Raw genomic sequence first — 21,210 nt, forward strand, 5'->3', positions numbered from 1 at the left:
AGTATTGCTGTATGTTCAAGACATAGGCCATACTGAAACAGGCTTCTTCCGTGCCAAGCATGAGGACTCGCGCCATGGTTGACAAGCTTCCGTACCATGAAAATACTTCCAGCACGTGCTGCCGCGGCAAGGGGGGGAATGTCGCCCATGACCCCTTTGGGGTCCATGCCGGACTCGAGCAAATAGTCAAGGACGTCCTCCCGCCATCTACGGGCAGCCCCGGTGAGACAATTGTCCCCCGAAGAATTGATGCCATAAAAGTTGAATCTAGTTGATGACAGTCCACCGCTGGATTCAAGTAGGTGCTTGACGATCTCCAGGTTTCCCCATTCGTAATGGGGCCGAATCACACCATTCAGCATATGATATCCATGCTCTTCATGCTCAAAAAAAGAACAGATGTTTTTGAACGCGTCCACTGATCTCTTTTTGTAGACTGCTCGGTAACGCTCGTATACTTGTTCATCCATTGAGTCAACGAGAACGTGTCCATACGGGAACCCAGCGAATCTGTGCTGGCCGAATCGGCTCGCGAGGGGGGTCTGTTTCCGATGGCGTCGTGAAAACACGGCACTGAGACCAACACCGGTGATGTCTATGGGGCGGTGGACATCCGAGAGATTTCAGCTCCGTAGGACCAAGTGACAGCAAATTCTAGCTTCGACTCGAATCGTGAAGTTCTCTGTTCAGGCTTATCTGGGAACCAGGAGTGTGGAACAGGGGGATCATGGTCGCAGCTACCGCCGACAACGCCTGCTGACAATTTATCTTAGATGGTGCAGTGGGCGCGATTCAGCCTGTTTCTCATGCTAATCATCAGCGTCATTCTCTCGCATTGATGTCCATGGCATTTACGCTCGCCGGTCTTGGACAATCCTCGCACTTCGATCTCGATTACGCAAATTCTCTGCCGTTTCCAGATGGGATATTATACGACAAAAACCGCTTTGCGGCACAGATATGGGCGTGTGGAGTCATGGACATACCAAAGTTTGATGAGGAAGGGTGGCTGCATTTTGTCTGTTGGTTATCCCAAGGATCTACGGCTCTTGGGTGCATCATGTTTGGTTTATTGGTGTCCTTCAGTGTCATGATATGGTTGGACTGGAGGGGTGGGAAATGCTTGGTGACATTTTGGGTGCATCGCCGTGGGAGCTGGCAGTCTGACTTTATCTAAATCCGGAACATCGTCTGGCTATCATAAAATTTAACATGCCATACGTGCGGGTGAGCCTGGCGAAGTTGACTGAGGTTCTGAGATGTCTTGCGGAGGGGGTTAGCAGTTCGGAGGAGTTGAACGACGTGTTACGCCAGCCATCAAGTGCTTCGCCGGTACATGTCGCTGAAGTCCTATCTGTCTAGAGATGACATTGTAGTAGTCGGGCTTGTCGGGCCATCCTTGTACAGCAACCCCAGTATGGTTTCTTAGATTTGAGAGTGACAAAAGCTGCAGTATAGAACTTTCACCCGTTTCTTAAATGTCAGTCATTTGCTGCGAAGAACCAGACTTGACTAGTCACACTGCTCTGAGTCATGCCCTTTTCAGAATCTTTTCGATATACGGTCAAGCGACTGTATCTGAGCTTCGAGTTCTAGGTTCTCCTGTCAGAGGATTGCATTACGATTCCCAAGTTCTGATGATAGCTTGACACTACTGAAATCTTATGAGCCAGTGGTATCTTTGCTGAGCGCGAGCCAATTCAGAAGCCTCTAGAAGCCTCCAAGCTGACTCTCTGAGGTCACTGGTGTCTGCCAGTGACACTAAACATGACATGCAGCGTGGCGCTTAAGTACAGTGCGCCCTTGGATGACATGACTTTGACATTCCCCACCAGAGGCCCGAGGCCAGGAACAAGCTCACCGCTGATCAAGAGAGGCCCCCTCCCACAAGTGATAAGAGAATCCGATTGGCGACGGTTCAAAGTTTTGCAATCGGATCATTAGCTATTGCAGTCTTCCAGTCGCTGCATTGTCTTTGAGAACTCAAGGGACAAGTACTCGTCCAGCCTGCAGCACATCGTCGATTCGCCAAGATGGCGTCAACCAACGGCTCCAATGCTCTCAATTCCATCACATTCCGGAACCACCGCCCGGGTGACATGGGCTACATCACCCACCGACACGGCGCAATCTACTCCAAGGAATACAACTACGGTGCGCTATTCGAGGCCATGGTCAGCCAAATCACGGCAGACTTCCTCCTCAAGTTCGACCCAGCCAAAGAACGATGCTGGATCGCAGAGAGAGAAGACAAGTTTTTGGGCTCCATCATGCTCATCGAGGACCGCGAAATAGCAGGCAGAGCGAAGTTGAGATGCTTCCTTGTAGAAAAGGAAGCAAGAGGGTCCGGCTTGGGAACGGAGTTGATACGACTTTGTGTTGAGTTTGCAAGGGAGGTTGGATTCGAGAGCGTTGGTTTATCAACTGATAACCACTTGATCGGGGCGCGGCGATTGTATGCAAAGTCCGGGTTCGAGTTGAAAGCCACCGAAGAACATCAAGCCTGGGGAGAGAAGCGAGTGGGAGAGACTTGGGAGTTGCAACTGAAATAGCCGAAAACACAACTTTCAATCACTATGTGATATCTAATGCCAGCGAGCCGCCCGAGTTGATCTCTCTTATTTTCCCTACACCTCTTTTTTGTCGCCAGTAGTTGGTAGCTGTCAGCACTTCGGGGCAGCCCTGCACTAGCCCGCCCCATCTCCTGAAGAATTCAGGACCCAGCTCCCAACCATTCAAGTCCCAGGCGTCTCCCCATATGACAAGCGATGATTTGGAGGGGGAGTCCAAGTCCAAGAGGTCGCAGACTAAAGCGTTGCACAGCTCATCTTCGTCTACCTCGCCTGACTGAATACCACGAAGAATGTTATCCCTCATCTTCGGTATTGGGAATAGGTCCAGCCATGGATGATGCTTGACAGTCCTCTGTAGAGCCGTTGGTGAGAGATGAGGCGGCAGGACCTCGCTGGATCCGGGCCGCTCGGGGCCTTGATGTATGAAGAGAGAGTTGCCATCGTCGCTCTCGATCAATTCTACCGGGATGCCTAACACCAGCGCATTTCTTGCTAGCGCGTCGAACGCGTTGAGTCTCGTGAGAGCGGGAAGGTCCCGCGGGGTAGGGAGCTGTAGGGTCCAGTTCGAAGAGGCTCTCTGCAGGAATTCGGCGACATTTTTGCGTATGCCGGCGCATCTGAGCAAATAGTAAATCCCAAGCATCTCTTGCATTTGGGACGAAGTCATGGGTCTACGTGCATTAGGCGCAGCAGCGGGGATCAGGCACATCTCGGCTTGAGGCTCTGCTGAAGCTGAAGCTGTAGTACTGTTGAGTGCAATACGCTTCAGGTGTCTCTTCTGCCCTGGTTGGATTGCAATATCAGCCTTCCTCGCCAACGGGATAGCATGTTTGACAGCGGGGTTGTGGAATGGACCTACGGTAGGCTCTTTGGTGAACCCTGTTCTGCCGTCTTCGTCTTTCGGCGGCGCTCGCAACGCCCGTCCAATCGTCTTCATCGTCTAGTGCCTCTACTTGCTTCGGCTCCATCTCGAGAATGATGTTTTCGATATCTTTCCGCGTTGATTATCGAGCATGCTGTGGGCGATGTTCTTTCAGAATTGTGTTCCTATGGGGGATTAATAGGTTGCTTACTCCCTTGTTGGCTGGGATGAACCTACTACGCCCAAAGGTCCAGTGGGACGTGCTGTGTCGCAGAAATAGATTGCTTACTCCCCTGTCGATGGGGCTTGCATGGGCAGCTTGCCATTCGCCCATCTTGAGTGTTGGGGGCAAAAAAGGAATCTTCAGACTTGTTCTAGGCTGGTTCGAGGTTGGTCTGTTCGGTCGATGACGAACCGGAAATACTCCTTTGAGCCTTTACTGCGTATGTTCTGTTTAAAGCCAAAGAACTCACGAGTCATCCACCGCGAGCTGGATGCAACGGAACGGGGGTTCGCCGCCATATTTGACAATACTGTCGATCGCCGGGCACTACGAACTGGCGACCTCGTACAATAATCTGTGGTGATTTCCTCGACAGAAACCCCGCCAGCCATAGGTAACTCTACGCGTCTGACGCAACCCCGAAGTAGCGAGTCTGTCGTCAGTTGATGTCCAAACATCAAGCAAGGCTCGCATGATTGTTAGAGACAACCACACAGCGCGCTCCACTACAGAACGGGGTATCTATGCACCGCGTAATGGTAGGAGTCGAATCACCATGAAGATCGAGTCGTTCTGGATAAGAAATTGCTGTCCGTAGATGCTTGTCTAAGCCTCAGAATTGACACCCCGAGGATGACTCCGTGAGTTTCGAGCCGACAGCATCCGCTGCGAGATGCCCAGGGAACCGTCGGGACGTCACCGAGATCTAAGGAGTGGTACGGGCACGTTGTCCCGGCCCACACAAACGCCGAGCTCCCGGCTACGTAGCTCCCGTCCTTCCATGACGGCCCGGTACAGGTATCTAGGTACTTTATCCCATTGAAGGGAAGGAGCGTTACCAAATTCAGAGTCCAGGCCGGACCTGCCCGACAAGGGTGTAAGCAACAAGGAAGTCGCGAGTTGGCTCATTGAGAATGCCGGAGCCTCTGATAGAATTTATGGCTGGCAATCGAGAGCCGCCGAGACTGGAAGTTCCCGAAGAAAATCCCAGCCAGCTCCGTTCTGTTGTCCTCCTTGATTCCGAATCTTCCGCTTTCAATGGCTTGCTTACGCCCCAGATCGGCTCGTTGGACTGGCTCATCAAGCATTGTACCCTCGGGCTCGTCGAAGTTCCCGCGTGGCACCTTCAGCCGCCCATCAGACCCCTGTTCTTCACATTCAAGCTCACTTCTGACCAATGTATTAAATCGCCTCTTCCCCTTTTATCAACATCTTGACGTTTGCTAATATCAGGAAGTCTCTCTACCTGCCACGGTTCAAACCCCATAGTCGAGCCATTTGCACGCTCCGCCCCAAGATGCCATCCTTCACCGCCGATAACATCCCCGATCTTCGCGATCAGGTGATTATTGTTACTGGAGGAAACGTCGGTCTTGGCTTCGAGACGATACGGCAGCTCAGCAAACACAACCCAGCCCGAATTTATCTTGCAGCCAGGTCCCGAGACAAAGCCGAAAAGGCTATCCAAGAACTCCAACAACAGAACCCCAAAACAACAAACATCATCTTCCTCGAACTTGATCTAGCATCTTTTAACAGCGTCAAGGCTGCCGCGGTCGAATTCCTCAAGAAAGAATCTAGATTGGACATACTCGTCAACAACGCTGGCATCATGATGACCCCCGAGGGCCTTACCAAGGAAGGGTATGAGATCCAGTTCGGAACCAACGTGATGGGTCCAGCGCTGTTTACCCAGCTTCTGCTACCGGTCATACGAGAAACGGCCAAGACGAACCCCGAGACGCGTGTCGTCATGCTGTCTTCGAGTGCTCACGCCCTAGCCCCGAATGATATCTACAAGTTCGAAGAAATCCGAACAACAATGCCTAACCGAGCTACTACCCAACGATACACCATGTCGAAGCTTGCTGACCTCCATTACGCCAAGGCTTTGGCAAAGCGAGAGAAACAAGTCAAGATCGTTCCTGTCCACCCGGGGATGGTTGCGACCAATCTTCACCATGCTTCCACCGGCATGTTTCTCAAACCTTTCCTGTATGCAGCCATCTTCTTCGCCACGCCTGTGGAGAAGGGTGCCTTATCGCAGATCTGGGCAGCTGTGAGCCCTGACGCCAAGAGCGGGCAATACTACGGTCCTACTGCTAAGGCGGAATCTGGTTCGAAGCTCAGCCAGGACCGCAAACTTCAGGAGAGCATTTACGGTTGGATCCAAAAGGAACTCAAGGGGCATGTGGAAACCATTGACTGATTGGTATACCGAAGTAGCGTACTATATCATCAAGTGGTAGGAAACACCGGACCCGGCGATTGTTCCGGCCGAGCGAGATATTCAAGCATATTCGACTTGGTTGGGTGGGTGGAGGAAAGTCTTGTTGCATTTCAGTCTGGGGCTCAAAGACATGCAATGAACCTGAGTAATGAATCAAAAGCGAATTCCAGAGACTTGATATGCAAAGATCGGCCAATTGGCTGCAAGTGATCGTTTAGTCTGACCCCGTCGACCTGCATCACCCCAGATCCCCGAACCGAACCGAACCGAGCCACATGGTGATCGCAAGGAACGAAAAGAATCCTCGAAGGAACTGCTTGCCAATGATTATACTAACAGCAATGTCATCGTGTGTTCCATGGACGCTCTGCATCGTTTCATTCTATTCGATTCCTGGAACAAAGGACCACCAGGGCGTCAGTCGCTTTAGCAGGATTATCATGGGTGATTCACCTGCAGCAACATCGGCCGAAAAGCCCCAAGAGACGAACTCAGAGCAGTATGGAAACACCCAGAGTGCTCTGGATCGCGTGATCACAGCCGCATCTTATGTTCCTCCTGAAATGAGCCCGATCCGTCGCCGCGCCGTCATGTGTGCCCTCTGCCTGACTCTTCTACTTAGCGCCCTGGACATCACCATCATCGCCACGGCCTTACCCACCATCGCAGCAACTCTTCAGGCCACGGCATCGGAGTACGCGTGGGTGGGAAGCGCGTACACCTTGTCCAGCACGGCATCCACACCGGTCTGGGCTAAGATGTCCGACATATTCGGCCGGAAGCTCACAACTATGACTGCGGCAGCAACGTTCATGGCGGGAAGCCTGATCGCGGCCTTGGCTGGGAACATTCAAGCTCTCATCGCTGGGAGGACTGTACAGGGGCTCGGAGGAGGTGGATCGTTGGTCCTAGTCACGATTGTGATTGGCGATATTTTCAAGTTGGAGGATCGGGCCAAATACTATGGCATGACTGGCATCGTCTATGGGATTGCGAGTGCGGTCGGCCCAGTACTTGGAGGTGTCTTTACACAGACGATTGGATGGAGATGGTGTTGTGAGAAGGAACCCCCAAATACAATACGGAGTGGCATGGAACTGACATTTGATAGTCTTCATCAACTTGCCGTTCGACGGCGTTGCCCTGGTGGTGTTATTCTTCACCCTCAAGGTTGAAACCCCCAAAGAGTCATTCATTGCCGGTCTTCGGGACCTCGATTGGATTGGGTTCCTTCTAATCATAGGTGGCACAATCTGCTTCCTCTACGGCCTCGAAACAGGTGCTGGTGGCATCGTACCCTGGAACTCTGCTTTGGTCATCTGCCTCATCCTGTTTGGGGGCCTCATTCTCGCGCTCTTCATTGTATGGGAGGCTCGCTTCGCGAAGAACCCCGTTATTCCATTCCGAATCTTCCAAAAGGTCACCAATATTGCCTCTTTCACCCTTGCTTGCATCCACAGCTTCGTATTCATTGCATACGACTATTTCCTCCCGCTGTACTTCCAAGTTGTCCTTGGTTTCAAACCGATCATCGCCGGAATTACGCTGTTTCCTCTACTCATTCCGCTCACGGTCATGACAATGCTCGGGGGGCTGTTCACCCGGAAGACTGGTAACTACATTATCCCCATCTTCTTTGGTTCGGCGCTCATGACTCTCGGGAATGGCCTGTTCATCAGCTTTGGCATCAGCACGGAATGGGCCAAGATTGTGGCATTTCAAATGATCACTGGGTTCGGTGCCGGTGTGCTCTTCCAAAGTCCCATGATCTCAATTCAGACTCACACGGAGCAAAAGGATATGGCGGCTGCTATGTCGGCCTTCAATTTTGTGAGGTCTCTCTTTTCTTCGATGTCCATTGTTATCGGGACAGTGTTGTTGCAGCATAACCTCGGTGGTGGAGAGCTGACGGCAGGGAAGCTTGGTTCTGAAAATGGGAACGATGGAACTTCAGGGGCTAGCAAGGCTATCTACATGTCTGCTTTGCGTGTGATGTGGGCATTCTTTACTGGCGTTTCTGGTTGCATGCTTCTAGCTGCGATATTCATCAAGCCGAAGCCGAGAAAGTCAGGTCAGCCCAATACAAGTTCATAGAAATTTCTCCAGACATTCCAGTAATTGAATAGTCTTTCAGAGTACTGTTGCGTGTCTCGGCATTGGAAATGGTTTCAAGGGCAGGTACTTGACTTCTTATGCCGACCGACCAAACTGAATTATGAGTCACGGCGATCATGAGCTCTAGGGGAGACAGAGTACAGGCGAAAGAATATATGAGGTATAAAGTAGATACAAGAATAACCGCCAACACCTTAAATCCTTAACATAGAAACAGTTGTGTTAGTGCGGATAGCACTTTAGTACTTCTTCAAGTCGAAGCGGTCAAGGTTCATGACCTTGTCCCAAGCAGCGACGAAGTCCTTGACGAACTTCTCGTTAGCGTCAGAGCTGGCGTAGACCTCAGAGATGGCACGGAGCTCGGCGTGGGATCCGAACACGAGATCGGCGCGGGTGGCGGTCCACTTCTCGGCCTTGGTCTTGCGGTCGACACCGGTCCAGGTCTCGCCCTCGGTGTCGGTCTTGGACCAGACGGTGGAGATGTCGAGCAAGTTGATGAACCAGTCGTTGGTCAACTGGCCCTTCTTGGCGGTAAGAACACCAGTGTTGGATTGGTCGAAAGTGGCGCCGAGGGCGCGGAGACCACCGACGAGAACAGTCAGCTCGGGGGCGGAGAGGGTAAGCTGCGAGGCCTTGTCGACGAGGATCTCCTCAGTGCGAGCGCGGGCGGTGCCCTTGCCATAGTTGCGGAAACCGTCGGCCTGGGGCTCGAGGTAGTTGAAGGCGCGGACGTCGGTCTGCTCCTGGGTGGCGTCGACACGGCCGGCAGTGAAGGGGACGGTGACGGCGACACCAGCGTCAGAAGCGGCCTTCTCGACGGCGGCGGCACCACCAAGAACGATCAAGTCGGCGAGGGAGACCTTCTTGGCACCGGTGTTGAAGCTGGTCTGGATCTTCTTCAGGGCGTCGATAACCTCGGCGAGGACGGTAGGGTTGTTGGAAACCCACTTGTTCTGGGGCTCGAGGGCGATACGGGCACCGTTGGCACCACCACGCTTGTCGGAGTGACGGAAGGTCGAGGCGGAGGCCCAGGCGACGGAGGCGAGCTTGGAGACGTCGAGACCGGCGGTGCCAAGAATGTCAGACTTGAGCTTGGTCACATCAGCATCGTCAATAAGCTCACCCTCCCTAGCGGGAAGGGGATCCTGCCAGCCGAAAGTCTCCTTGGGGATCTCAGGACCGAGGTAGCGGGCGACGGGACCCAAGTCACGGTGGAGAAGCTTGAACCAAGCCTTGGCGAAGGCGTCGGCGAGCTCCTGGGGGTGGTCGAGCCAGCGGGTGGTGATGTTGAGGTAGGACGGGTCGTTGATGAGAGCCAAGTCACTGGTGAGCATGGTGGCCTTGCGGAACTTGGTGCTGTCAAAGGGGTCGGGGTAGTCGAGGGTGCCGTTGACAGCCTCCCACTGGTGAGCGCCAGCAGGGCTGGTGACGAGGGTCCATTTGTTGTGAATGAGAGACTCCAAGTAGCCGTTGCTCCATCTGCAGGTACAAGGATTAGCGTCGGTGTGTCACTGCATAATCACCCGGTGTGGTTGGTGTATAAATAGCTTTTCTTGGCCTCATCGTTTGTCGCCTCATCATTTCTCCCATGACCTTCTCTTTCTCTCAAAGGCGAGTATTCGGCAAATGAGAGATACAAGACCTCTCAAGAGTGAGTGAGAAGAGGGGAAATGGGAGTGACTGGAGTGCCAAGACCCTGAGGGGCGCAAATCATATGCAAACGGAAATAGACTCATCACAATCATGACTTACTTGGTAGGGGTCTTGGTCCAGACAACCTCAAGACCACTGGTCATCTGGTTGACACCGTTGCCATCGCCAACGCTGTTGTGCCATCCGAGACCCATCTCGCCAAGGTCAGCGGCCTCGGGCTCGCCTCCAATGTTGCCTGTGAGAGACGCCGGTTAGCATTTGCATGCTCCAAAAGTGGCGGTGAAAATCGTGTGTTCCCGGGGGTGAGCCGGAGCTCTCTCCGGAGACGCTCTATTATTGCGCGTTCGTCCGACTAGCACCGAAATGGTGAAGAGAGCACGCGTGAATGAGGTGCAACTCACTTGCAGGCACAGCACCGTGCGTCTTGCCGAAGGCGTGTCCACCGGCGATCAAAGCGACAGTCTCCTCATCGTTCATTCCCATGCGATCGAAAGCGACGCGGATGTCCTTGGCCGAAGCGGCGGGGTCGGAGCTGGCATCGGGGCCCTCCGGGTTGACGTAGATGAGACCCATGTGGGTAGCACCCAGGGGCTTCTCAAGCTTGTCGGCGCGCTCGTTGATGTCGGTGCTGCCATTGTAGCGGACATCGTTGCCCTTGGGGACGAAAGTCGTCTCGCCACCCCAGTAGACGGACTCATCGGATTGCCAGGTATCGGGACGGCCAGCGGCGAAGCCAAGGGGGGTGAAGCCCATGGACTCGAGGGCGACGTTGCCAGTGAGCAAGTACAAGTCGGCCCATGAGATCTTGTTGCCGTACTTTTGCTTGATAGGCCCTGTAAAACATGGAAGAGGTAGGATTAGCAAACGTTTCTTCTCTCTCTCTATCTCTCAAGAGCCCCACAACATCGCTCTATTCGCGCCATCGAGCCAAGTGGATATCGCTACCGAGTCGATGATGCAAGTCGAACATGGGTGGGCCGAATCACAAAAGAGCGCATAAGGATGGGAAATCTTACACAGCAGGCGGCGAGCCTTGTCGAGGTTCTGGTTGTCAGGCCAGCTGTTAAGCGGAGCGAAACGTTGTTGGCCCTGCAGCAGTCCAATATTAGTAAACGCCAGTCCTCAAGAAGAATCAAACTGATGCAGAGATGTGATAAGATGCAAACAGCCCAGGTCCATATTTCGTGACGCGGTGCGAGTGGAGAAAAAGCCGACGGAGATGCTTTAGCACCTCTTGGCTTTGATCCGGGATAGGACAAAAACCTCCGTCTAACCAATTGATCTTCCAACGCGAGACGAATAGGACCGCGAAGAGATGATCAAGTGCAACGGTAGGCAAGGAATAAGAAATATGCTAAAATGGAGGGGGGGTTACAACGCGGTGTTTCTTCCAGCTACCTCGTGCCAAGTGGGAAAGCACTAGGAAGACCGGGAGAGCGGGGGGGGGGGGGGGAGGACTTTCGGGATAGCATAGCCAAAGAGAAGAGAGTAAAACATAAGCCAAGAGGTGCAGTGAAGAAAAAACGGCTCACCATTCCACCGCCACCTCGGCCGTCAATGGCGCGATAAGTGCCGGCGCTATGCCAGGCCATGCGGATGAAGAGACCGCCATAGTGGCCAAAGTCGGCGGGCCACCATTCCTGGGACTCCGTCATCAGGGCGTGGAGGTCCTTCTTCAGAGCCTCATCTGTCGTGGGGTGTTAGTGAGGATCCTCCCACACATCGTTTATTCTTCCCCCTCCCAATAGAATCTACTCACAATCCAGAGAGTTGAAAGCCGCAGTGTAATCGAAATCGCCTCCGTACGGGTTGGTCGCGGGCTGGAATTGGCGAAGAGTATCGAGTCTAAGCTGGCAAGGCCACCAGTCGTGGCTGCGGGTGCCGCCGCCAGCCTGGTTGCTGATTCTCGAGCATCGGCCGAAGCCCTCGGCCGTGTCTCTCTTGGGGAGCTCGCTGGTGACGGAACCATCGCGTTTGGCGAAAGGGCAACCCTCAGCCGTGACGGCGGGCAGAAGAGCAGAAGCTGCCAAAAGGCAGCTTGAAAGTTTGGCGTGCATGTTGACAAGACAGGTTGATCCAGAGGACGTTCAAAGAAGGAATGACTAGGTGAGAGTGAGACCGGGGGGTAGCAGACTCAACGGGTGAGAGATGAGTGTGTTCCTGAAGAAGAGGAAACAGATCTTTACCCCAAGATGGGACGAACCCCAGGACATAAGTAATAAACTGTGACGACCTACGACTCACGAGCAATGACACGGTTTCTGGGCAGGTACCACGAGCCACGATGGAGCATCTCCATGTGGGAATAATTTGATTCCAGAACTCCATGATTAGTAACAATACCAAGACCTGCGAAGGCCGCTTCCAAGCCCGGCGTCCCCAATGCTGCGCAAGGCATCGCTGACGGGGGCCTTGGTAATAAGCTTCCTACAACGGCAGTCGAGTCGGTATTGCGCACTAAGATGCCCCATGGCAAGGTTTGCGATCCAGAATAAGCGCCTGGAATAACAATCTTGTTTGATTAGGATGGGCGTGAACATACGCAGATTGGCAGATGGCTCTTTGGTGTGGTCTGGTCCGCTTTTCACACTTTTGGGCGGGGATTGTGTCCTAAGCGATGTCCATATGGGTGAAACTTACGGCAACTTGTATGGAGAAGACATGGGGCCCAAGGAGGAGAACACACCAGGATGGAGTTGGCGTGGCCGGGATTATGAGTTCAGATGTTGATCCATAGCCAGGCATAAGCTAGGGAATCCGGGGAGCTGACGAGCTGTGCTCCCTGCTCCGATGGTCAACAGTCAACAGTATGATGCGGGCCGGTGCCAAGTTACTGGGTGACTGGAAGAGTAAGGTAGTATTTCTGTAAAGCCTGCAATAATTCACACCAACCGCGACCAATTGTGCGATGACAGTTTCCAAGCTGCGGGAGCCACTTTTGAATCTAATAGACTTCGCCCCCTAAACTCCGAAGAGCAACAAATCGGATCATATCAACCCGCCCTCTCCCTGCTATATCCTGCTGTACCCTGTCTGTAAACACCACTTAGAAGTTAGGACTGCATATACACTTAGCATGTACGGAGCTGCCCGCGCGCAACGGGCTAATTGATGCCTCCGTCATTCATCTGGCTTCTGCGGACTTGCGACTTTGTTCCTAGCGAAGCTCCTAGAGAGTCTCGAGAATCCATGTCCCAGCAAAACCCCCCGAATGCAATGCCGGGTGGGAGACTAGACAACCTAGCTGTAGACAACCTGCCATTACAGGTCTAGACTCTAAAGAGTCGCACAAGGTTTTGGCCCAAATCGCGACCACCCAACATGGGATGAAGGAAGCTTTTCATCAATCGTGCATTGACTCAGCCCTACCTCCCTCTGGCGGCGGGCAAGTATTTGGGCGTGGAAGGAAGCAAAAGCAAGCCTCTGGAGGGGAGGATCTGGAACCCGAACGCCTCCCCCCTCCTAGACGACCCTCCTCGACGATCCATCCCCGCGCGCCGGCCGGCCGTTGATGGCGGCCTTCAACGGCCTCGACTGGAACGCACGGCACAGAAACACTCGGAACCACAGTCCATAGACACACTGCAAGGTGACACCACCCACACAGACATGCGGGCGGGATGGGATGCAGCCAGGCGGCGTGGCAGATCAGCACGCCAGCTGCAAGCACGAAAGAAACCCTCGACAGGCCGGGCCAACCCAGCCAGCACCACCATCCTGAACAGGAAGGCTAGATTTGAGGTACGCGAGTATTCGTGCATGCACCTTACAGTAAGAGAGCTGTCGGCCGAAAATCCTGCGACCCCGGCTGTGCCCGTGCCAAAAGATTGCCCCCGAGTAATACTGTATAGCCACATCAGTCACCCCGTCCACCTGTTCTGCCAAGATGCTTGGCGAGGTGGCTTCTCATCACATGCAGAGTCCCCTTGGGCCTTGGACACGCAACACCATTCCCTTGGCTTGGAACTGCGAACCCGGAGGCCCTTGGGAGTTTGATGGGGTAAGCCGCACTGGGAAGCACGGCGACAGCAGAGGTAGAATCTGACGCTGGGAGTGGCTGAGATGAGAATGAGATTGCCGCCCTGTCAACTACCGTAGCGTGCAACTCTCTGAATCACGTTTATCCCTGTACACTGGTTTTGCTACTCGGCCGACACCCACTTGCCGACGGGTCATGAGCCTGTACTAGAAATGTGTCGAACCACATTGGCTGGGCACTGCACACTTAGTTGCCGGAAACATTACCCTCTTTCGTCTCTGCCGTACCAAGTATGCGTCCGCGGTGTCCGTGGCATGCTATAATCTTTTTCCTCCACAGACCACTGTCCATGTCCACCCCAACACGTGCACGACCAGCTATAGTTACCTATACGAAGGATGCAGTATTGAGGGGGCACGGAAAGTTTACTTTTGCGATATCATCTCGGGGAACGCCACATAGCATAGGGGGGAGGGGAGCACGGGCAATTCAAGAACTGGGAGATTTGTTTTTCGGGGTTCATCTCACACCCTTCCACGCGCGCAAACTTACCAATGATGAATCATATCGCTTTTCCCCCTCCCACTATACCAAAAGTAAACTTGGAAACCTTGATCGACTCGGCTGCACCCTATTGTGATTATAAACTGCCTCAATTCTATAGGACGCCGGTCAAAGCCGTCAAGGATCACAGTGATAATAGACACGTTCTTCACTCCGTTCAACTTACCATTGTCTTCAATTGACTTTGCTCTAGGATGCCGAGGCGGACGACATTTCCATTTGGGAAGGACAGGCAAATGCAACCCGTGATCCATGTGATCAATTCTGCCAGCTTCCCTTGGAGTTGCATGCAAAGTCAAAAGTTTCCCAACTCACAGACCTGAGCTACTAAGTCAATTTTCATCGGACTTAATACTACTCAATATTATTCCTCTTCGGCGATGAACCAACTTCAAGGGTCAGCATAATTCATCATAGAAGTTTACTATTTGGCATCCAACTACCTCACTGCCGAGTTCATGCAACATGATTTCGTAGTCACGAGTGATATCCAACAATGTTTGTAAGCTCAAGGAAGTGTAAGTGAACCGATTCCCGCTCAGGAAGCTATGCCCGTCTCGGCGTTTGATCATGGGCTTGTATCGGATTCAAATGGCATTGGCTTCGTGAGGGAAACTCCGTCGCGGACATGTTTACATCCGAGAGCAATTGACTAGATGTTCTTCAAGTCGTGAACACTTGTGTCCCATATCGAGCGAGCCCTTACTAACATTCGTTGTAATTGTACTCCAAAGTCAGAAACCAGAAAGATTACCGCCTTGTCTGGAAATTGTAAGACAAGACGTACAAATCAGATGCCCACGTTCCTCTGCCAGTACAGACGAAGATGAAAATAGCTCACAGCACCAAGATACTCAAAGAAAGCAGACATGTCGTCGACCTGATGTCGCAACTCAAACCAACGACGCGATGCGGACTAGGTTGAGCTGTGCATGCCAAGCTTGAGGGCCCAACTCCATCACACTGCATAAGCGGGTGATGCTCTCTTCTATTTTCAGCTACCAATAAAGGAGGCTCGGTTCGTCAGCGCTCCTTGGTCTAGTCGGTATTACATCCTTTGAAAGTGAGAAGTGGCGCGATACTCGCTTTAGACTCATCCCGAACAACGATGTGCATCAATAAACTAGACCTCTTGTGAAGATACGGACAGACGTTCCCTGTGCAACGATACAGGATGGCCTGCAAGTGAGAGTTTCTGTGATGCTACCCTTACCCCGAGGCGCAGCAGTAAGCTGTCAGCACCCAAAGGATTGCGGGGCTTGGAATCGATCCGAGTAGCTGTCACCAAGGCACATAAGCATGCCAAGTAAACTAACCGCTCGGTCAGACAACGGTGAGTTCAGCTTGACGACCTGGAGAAGTCGGTAAGTATGAGCCTGCCCGGTATCCCACCAACTCCGGTCCCATGAATCCAGTATACTGCCAATATCCCACGTGTCCCTCCACATGACCCGGCGCCGCGGGCCCGACCTTTGACAGAGTCCGTGTCCGTCCGTTAAGGGGGCCCCGCCCGGCCCGGCGCGCTTGGCAGGCCCGAAAGGGATCCCCGAGTCATAGGCCAAGTCTATCCCACTGGGAAGCCGGCCGAAATAGCCCCTTAAACAATGCTTGATAAGTTCACGGGCACTGTTTTCATGTTTTCTGGATTGATATAGAAACCCGCTTGTTTCATCCGAATTGGAAAGCAGTGCAATCATTGCGAAACTTGGAACGGACATGGGATGACTCGGGTATCCTTGGCTAATCTCAGGGGTAAGAAAATAGAATCCAGATTTCAGATTGCCGGATCGATCCATCTTTCTATAGCCCGTAGCAAAAATGATTTGTTGTCTTGTTCGCCAAGAAGAACGTGATTCTGCAAATTGCCTATTATAGGCCTGCTAGCGACCTGCAAAGAGCTTCACGGTGAACGATTTGTTTCTGATTGAATCACCTATGACTATTGCCGTAGCACCAAGCTGCATCACTTTGACTGGGCCCCTGAGCGCAAGCCTCGTTCAAGGCCGTCAATGAGCCTCCTGGCAATGCGCGCGGGCTCCCCTGATCGACCCCTTTCCGTCTCTTCCTCGAAGCTGCATCGCTCCGTCCACCAGTCTAGCCACGTCTCGGCCCGCGCACCCTCGTCTGCCCGAAGAAGCCCTACGCTGACGTCGATGACATCTGGTCGCCAACTGTCGCGCCAGAATATCGTTGCACCGCAGTTACCACAGAATTCACGAAAGACACCAGGTGAGGATTCGTATGTCTTCACGACCCCGGCGGGCAAGTCTGCGAAGTTGAGAGGGAGGATTCCGGACTGGCCGTCGTCTGGTCCGGGGATGTGAAAGAAGATGTTGCATCGGGGGACGAATGCCCAGGTCTGAACCTCAAATCCGGAGATGAGGCGGCAAGACCGGCAAGCACAGGTTCCAGCCAAGTACTTTGTGCCGTTGCTTCGAATCCACCACTTGACGGTGTCGGGGTTCTTCATAAACTCGGCGGAATGTTCGACTTGAGCATATTGTAGGTCGGGGAAGCCGGAGTGCGGTAGATAGCTTTCTTCGGTTGGCCGTGTGATGTGGTAGCTCACCCTGCCACAGGCGCATGAGGCGTGCAGAGAGTCTTTTGAGAAGCCAGCTGGCGTGGGAGGAAGCTTCGTCGTGGACTGTGATGATGGAGTGACCGGCGTTGTGGTCGATTCTAGCCGCTGTCCATCAATCTCGGACAGCCATATCGAGATCCCGCCGTCTTTGGTATCGGAAACGCCGGTGTGCCTTGCAAAACGCGCGTCCGCGCCAACGTCGTCGGCCGTGTTATGCAGTAGGACGCCAGTGGCTGCTTCCCACACAGTCACTCCATCAATATCTCTGCGTCTCAGGACATGGCATCCGCACGTGCTGCAAAAGTATCTTGTCCACCCGTCAACGCCATGAAACGCAGTCGTATCATCCGTTTGATGAGGTTCATGAATGGGGTAGTAAGAGGCGCAGAGAATGCCTGTGGCGTGTCGATCAACGTCGCCATGGTTGATGGACAACTTGAGAGTCTCTCCGTGAGCAACGACAGACTGAACCTGCTGCGAGACGCCGCCGCAAAGGCAGGAGATGTTGAATGTATTGGGTGACATAATGGCTTTCTTTAACGTCAAAGACTTGGAAGTAATTATGCTGCAAGCTGCAGCAGGCGAGTGATTTATATGATGAACGATCTCTACTCCACGACCTTGACATCGTACGTGTAATGAATGGTTCAAGCTTGGATAAGCTGTCAGCAGATTCCCCGCATCAGCTTGCAGCATTTGATAACGGCACGGCCAGCCGGATCCCGATCAACCACCCCGAAAGCGGAGAGTCTTCAAAGTGTCGGCGAATATCGACCCCGCAGTCGCCGGGGGCCTGCGTCGATCTAGGGCGTCTGTAAGGCGCGTTTACAGCCAACCGCGATTTGGGTGCGGAATATCGGGAAGCCTCTTTAGTGAGCCATGCGTTGTCATCTGACTGGTTGATTCTCCGCGGGTCTGATGCCAGATGCGCGGAGTATCGCACGACAGCCATGTTCTCCCAGAATCGTCATCGTTGACAGATTTACTGAGCGGTAATTATCCAGAGACTCCGTACTTGCGCCCGATAACGCCGGCTAAGGGCTGGAAACCTTTGGCAACAGCGTCAATAGCTAGGAGGTGGGGTGTTGAGTTCAAGATTGCTCAGTACTCCAAGTCTGTTCGCCGCAGCCTTTGGGGCATGACTGTGGCTCACTCGTGCGACGAGACTGTTCGAATGTGAATTGCACTAGTCGCAGCCAAGAACATCTCCTAATATTTGGTACAGCTTGAAGACTGGGCAAACACGCCACCTGAAAAGCGTACGGGTTCTTCCATCGCGCACACACGTGGGCCGTCCCATTATGTAGTTACACCATACTGGACTTGAGAGGAACCTGGAGGGAGGTAAAACGATTACCAAACTTGAAGGCTGCAGCAGCATTTAATAGCAATGATAAACTATAATTATACCAAGCTGGTAACTTACAGACTGCCGATTGGCTTGTTATCCTATGTCGTCATCTTTCAATGACCTGCGATGCTCTTCAGCGGTCCAGCTTGGACGAAGTAGATTCAGAAACTAGACGGGAAAACCTACGCCCCCCCGGGATCCCTTCTCAGAATAGCGGAATACAATCATTTGAGCGCTTTTGAAAATCTCATCAATACCGCGACTGGAACGATAAGGAATATTAACCAATTGCAGGAAGGGTCGCAAAAGACAGAATCCACCATCGAAGCTGTCCCAATCTTATGAGATTCACGTTCTCATGAAATGACTACGCATTTCACGTGTCTACGCCATTGCATGTTTCTGGAAGTTGCCTTGCTAGTCTCATCAATTGGGAAAGGCGTTCATGCGAGTCCATCGTCTTGCCCGCATGACGGGACCTCGAGGGTTGAGCTAAACCATAATGGCGGAACCCAGAGAACCCAGGGATGTACTCAGATAAGAGCCCACTGAGAGAGATATACTATTGAAAGCGTCAGCAGAGTATTGAAGTCACTTTTACGGAGTATAGCTTCCAGAACCGACTCAAGCCGCCATTTCATGGTTTTCACCGCTCTGGTTGGCCGTGGCGTGATTCTCCGAGTCGAGCCATCACGCTGGTGAGCCGAGCAGGTGGGGTACAAAATCTTCAATAGGCAACTTTTGAAGGCTTGCACCATCGGGTTCGCGATGACGTGCTTGTCAGAGTAACACGAATGATCAAAAGTCGTCTGACATTTGTCTTGATACGTCGGTTTCTGGTGGATGCGTCGTCTCTTATCGGAATTATGTGGATGTCGTCAGTGAAAACTTTTGGTATTTGCACCTTGCGTATGGATTTGCCCAGCCATGAGTAACGAGGCGTTGCTGATGGTGTGCTCTAAACGCTGCTGTGATGCTGCAGATGCAAGTGATAAGAGCAAGCATCTTTCCTTGCAACTTTACTACGGATTACTTCTTGCGGACATTCTTTGTCAAACTTAATGCTGCCTGATCACTGATTGACAAAGACTAGTTGCATTGTCGTCTCGTAACTCGACAGTACAGACTATGGCCGACCACGACATCAAGGGAGTGGCAGAGCCATCTGCTACAGATGATATTTCCAATTCAGACGAGCGCTCCGCATCCGTGGCGTCGAACTCGGCGGCGACGGGAGCAAAGAGCCCGGAGCAAGCTGCCAAGAGCCTTCCGAAGACTGGCGCTGATGCTGCCCTCCAACTTCTCAACGAAACTGGCCCTCTAGCCCGCACTATTGACCCAGAGCTGAATAGAAGGCTCAAGCACCGCATCGATACTCACATCATGCCGCTGATCTGCATCGTATACTTCTTGCAATATATCGACAAGACAGCCATCTCGTATGCCAGCGTCACGGGCATTCAGCAATCCACTGGTCTCCACGGGAACCAATTCAACTGGGTTGCTTCCATCTTCTTCTTTGGTCAGCTCGCTTTCGAGTTCCCAACCATCCGACTCATCCAAATGTTTCCTCTTGCGAAATACACCTCCATCAATATCATTCTATGGGGCGTCGTCCTGGCTTGCCTCGCCGCATGCAAGAACTACGCTGCCCTGCTTGTCTGCCGTTTTCTCCTTGGTGCGTTCGAAGCGGCTGTAGTGCCTGCATGGGTTCTCTTCACCTCGCAGTGGTACACCAAGCAGGAACAGGCATTCCGCGTCGGAATATGGTTCTCTGTCTGTGGTGCAGCTCAAATGTTTGGTGGCTTCTTCGCATATGGCGTCGCAACACACGTTGGAAAAGACCCCAACGCAGCTTTGAGGGGTTGGCAAGTGATCTTCTTGTTCCTTGGTCTGCTGACCGCACTCGTTGGTATCGCGTTCTTCTTCATCATGCCTGACTCGCCGGCCACTGCCAGATTTCTTTCTCAGGAAGAAAAGGCGACTCACCTTGAGCGAATCCGGGATAATGAGCAAGGTATTGGCTCGCAGGAGTTCAAATGGAAGCACGTCAAGGAGGCATTGCTCGACGTTATGACTTGGCTTTATGCTTTTTGGATCTTCGCGGCCAACATCCCCAACTCTATTGCAACCAGCTTTGGCAACATCTTAGTGCGAGGCATGGGATACACGAGTGAGGAGTCTCTTCTTCTCGTCACGCCGCTCGGGGCTTACGAGATCGTGGCGTTGGTCGGCCTGACTTGGCTAGCAATGAAGACGAGACAACGACTCTACTGGTGCATTGCCGGTCACATTCCTGCCATTATCGGTGCTATTCTCATGGCTACAACTTCGAAGGTCCCAGCCTTGATCGGGTACTACACTTCAGGAGGTATCCCAATCGGATGGACGACGATTCTGGGACTGCAGAGCACCAATGTTGCAGGTTCCACCAAGAAAGTCACCGTCGCATGCATTGGGACCATCGCATACACCATTGGTAACATCATATCTCCTCAGACCTTCCAGGCCCGGGATGCGCCTAGGTATCTCCCTGCAAAGATATCCATCTGCATTATTTACTTCTTGGTTACAGTCGACTTATTCTTGATGCGCTGGGTGTTGGAGAGAAGGAACCAAAAGCGTGATGCTGAAAAGGCGGCTTTAGGAGATGCTTATAAAGTGGAGGAGAACCACGAGTTCTGGGATTTGACGGATCTCGAGAATAAAGAGTTTAGATATGAGTTATAAGCTGAACATTATTGACGAATGTATCTTCGCCGCCTAATAGTACGTCCCTTGGGACACATGTTTCTTTTCATATACAATCTCGTCTCGCAGCTTACCAGACCTCTTCCACTGTCTGTAGTTACATTAAGATGCTGTCATTGTCTTCGAATTGTTGCACAGGTGAAACCTTGGGACGAGTCAACTAGGTGCAGAGTCGATGTTGGTTCCACAGTTTAGTCAAGAGACTCTTTGAAACTCTGTGACTCGGAATCAGTAATGATACACCGCATTGAGACCCAAATCAGTTGCAGAATGTTTCTGCACTCACCCATGGTAGCTTTCCGAATGTCTATTCTATTAGCTAGGGGCT

The 21,210-nt window shown here is 52.6% G+C and overlaps 9 protein-coding genes across 9 annotated transcripts, besides 1 other annotated feature; 5 read left to right on the top strand and 4 right to left on the bottom strand.

Annotated features, from left to right (window-relative positions):
* Positions 1-2,033: 2,033 nt before the first annotated feature.
* Positions 2,034-2,552, top strand: CABS01_15123 (MarR-family transcriptional regulator; the record flags this gene model as incomplete). Its single annotated transcript, XM_060548461.1, has 1 exon — positions 2,034-2,552. The coding sequence occupies one exon, from the start codon at positions 2,034-2,036 to the stop codon at positions 2,550-2,552; it is 519 nt and encodes a 172-aa protein (XP_060392140.1).
* Positions 2,553-2,574: 22 nt separating this feature from the next.
* CABS01_15124 (uncharacterized protein) lies at positions 2,575-3,541 on the bottom strand (the record flags this gene model as incomplete). The annotated part of the gene is made up of 2 exons (XM_060548462.1): positions 2,575-3,356; positions 3,433-3,541. The coding sequence occupies 2 exons, from the start codon at positions 3,539-3,541 to the stop codon at positions 2,575-2,577; spliced, it is 891 nt and encodes a 296-aa protein (XP_060392141.1).
* Positions 3,542-4,354: 813 nt separating this feature from the next.
* Positions 4,355-4,441: a sequence feature (Short protein (CABS01_15125, KAK1477084.1) was converted to a misc_feature.).
* A 514-nt stretch (positions 4,442-4,955) lies between these two features.
* On the top strand, positions 4,956-5,867 carry CABS01_15126 (uncharacterized protein; the record flags this gene model as incomplete). The annotated part of the gene is made up of 1 exon (XM_060548463.1): positions 4,956-5,867. One exon carries the CDS (start codon positions 4,956-4,958, stop codon positions 5,865-5,867), a length of 912 nt encoding a protein of 303 aa, XP_060392142.1.
* Positions 5,868-6,229: 362 nt separating this feature from the next.
* CABS01_15127 (major facilitator superfamily transporter) lies at positions 6,230-7,982 on the top strand (the record flags this gene model as incomplete). The annotated part of the gene is made up of 2 exons (XM_060548464.1): positions 6,230-6,944; positions 7,000-7,982. The coding sequence occupies 2 exons, from the start codon at positions 6,230-6,232 to the stop codon at positions 7,980-7,982; spliced, it is 1,698 nt and encodes a 565-aa protein (XP_060392143.1).
* A 260-nt stretch (positions 7,983-8,242) lies between these two features.
* On the bottom strand, positions 8,243-11,713 carry CABS01_15128 (catalase/peroxidase HPI; the record flags this gene model as incomplete). Its single annotated transcript, XM_060548465.1, has 6 exons — positions 8,243-9,482; positions 9,756-9,891; positions 10,058-10,489; positions 10,673-10,745; positions 11,189-11,343; positions 11,416-11,713. The coding sequence occupies 6 exons, from the start codon at positions 11,711-11,713 to the stop codon at positions 8,243-8,245; spliced, it is 2,334 nt and encodes a 777-aa protein (XP_060392144.1).
* A 1,464-nt stretch (positions 11,714-13,177) lies between these two features.
* On the bottom strand, positions 13,178-13,372 carry CABS01_15129 (uncharacterized protein; the record flags this gene model as incomplete). Its single annotated transcript, XM_060548466.1, has 1 exon — positions 13,178-13,372. One exon carries the CDS (start codon positions 13,370-13,372, stop codon positions 13,178-13,180), a length of 195 nt encoding a protein of 64 aa, XP_060392145.1.
* Positions 13,373-13,927: 555 nt separating this feature from the next.
* Positions 13,928-14,275, top strand: CABS01_15130 (uncharacterized protein; the record flags this gene model as incomplete). The annotated part of the gene is made up of 1 exon (XM_060548467.1): positions 13,928-14,275. The coding sequence occupies one exon, from the start codon at positions 13,928-13,930 to the stop codon at positions 14,273-14,275; it is 348 nt and encodes a 115-aa protein (XP_060392146.1).
* A 1,887-nt stretch (positions 14,276-16,162) lies between these two features.
* Positions 16,163-17,305, bottom strand: CABS01_15131 (glutathione-dependent formaldehyde-activating enzyme; the record flags this gene model as incomplete). Its single annotated transcript, XM_060548468.1, has 1 exon — positions 16,163-17,305. The coding sequence occupies one exon, from the start codon at positions 17,303-17,305 to the stop codon at positions 16,163-16,165; it is 1,143 nt and encodes a 380-aa protein (XP_060392147.1).
* Positions 17,306-19,259: 1,954 nt separating this feature from the next.
* Positions 19,260-20,861, top strand: CABS01_15132 (major facilitator superfamily transporter; the record flags this gene model as incomplete). Its single annotated transcript, XM_060548469.1, has 1 exon — positions 19,260-20,861. One exon carries the CDS (start codon positions 19,260-19,262, stop codon positions 20,859-20,861), a length of 1,602 nt encoding a protein of 533 aa, XP_060392148.1.
* Between the last annotated feature and the right edge of the window lie 349 nt (positions 20,862-21,210).

This window comes from Colletotrichum abscissum (assembly GCF_030869225.1).
Source record: "Colletotrichum abscissum strain IMI 504890 chromosome Unknown Scaffold_62.1, whole genome shotgun sequence".
Taxonomy (NCBI): domain Eukaryota; kingdom Fungi; phylum Ascomycota; class Sordariomycetes; order Glomerellales; family Glomerellaceae; genus Colletotrichum; species Colletotrichum abscissum.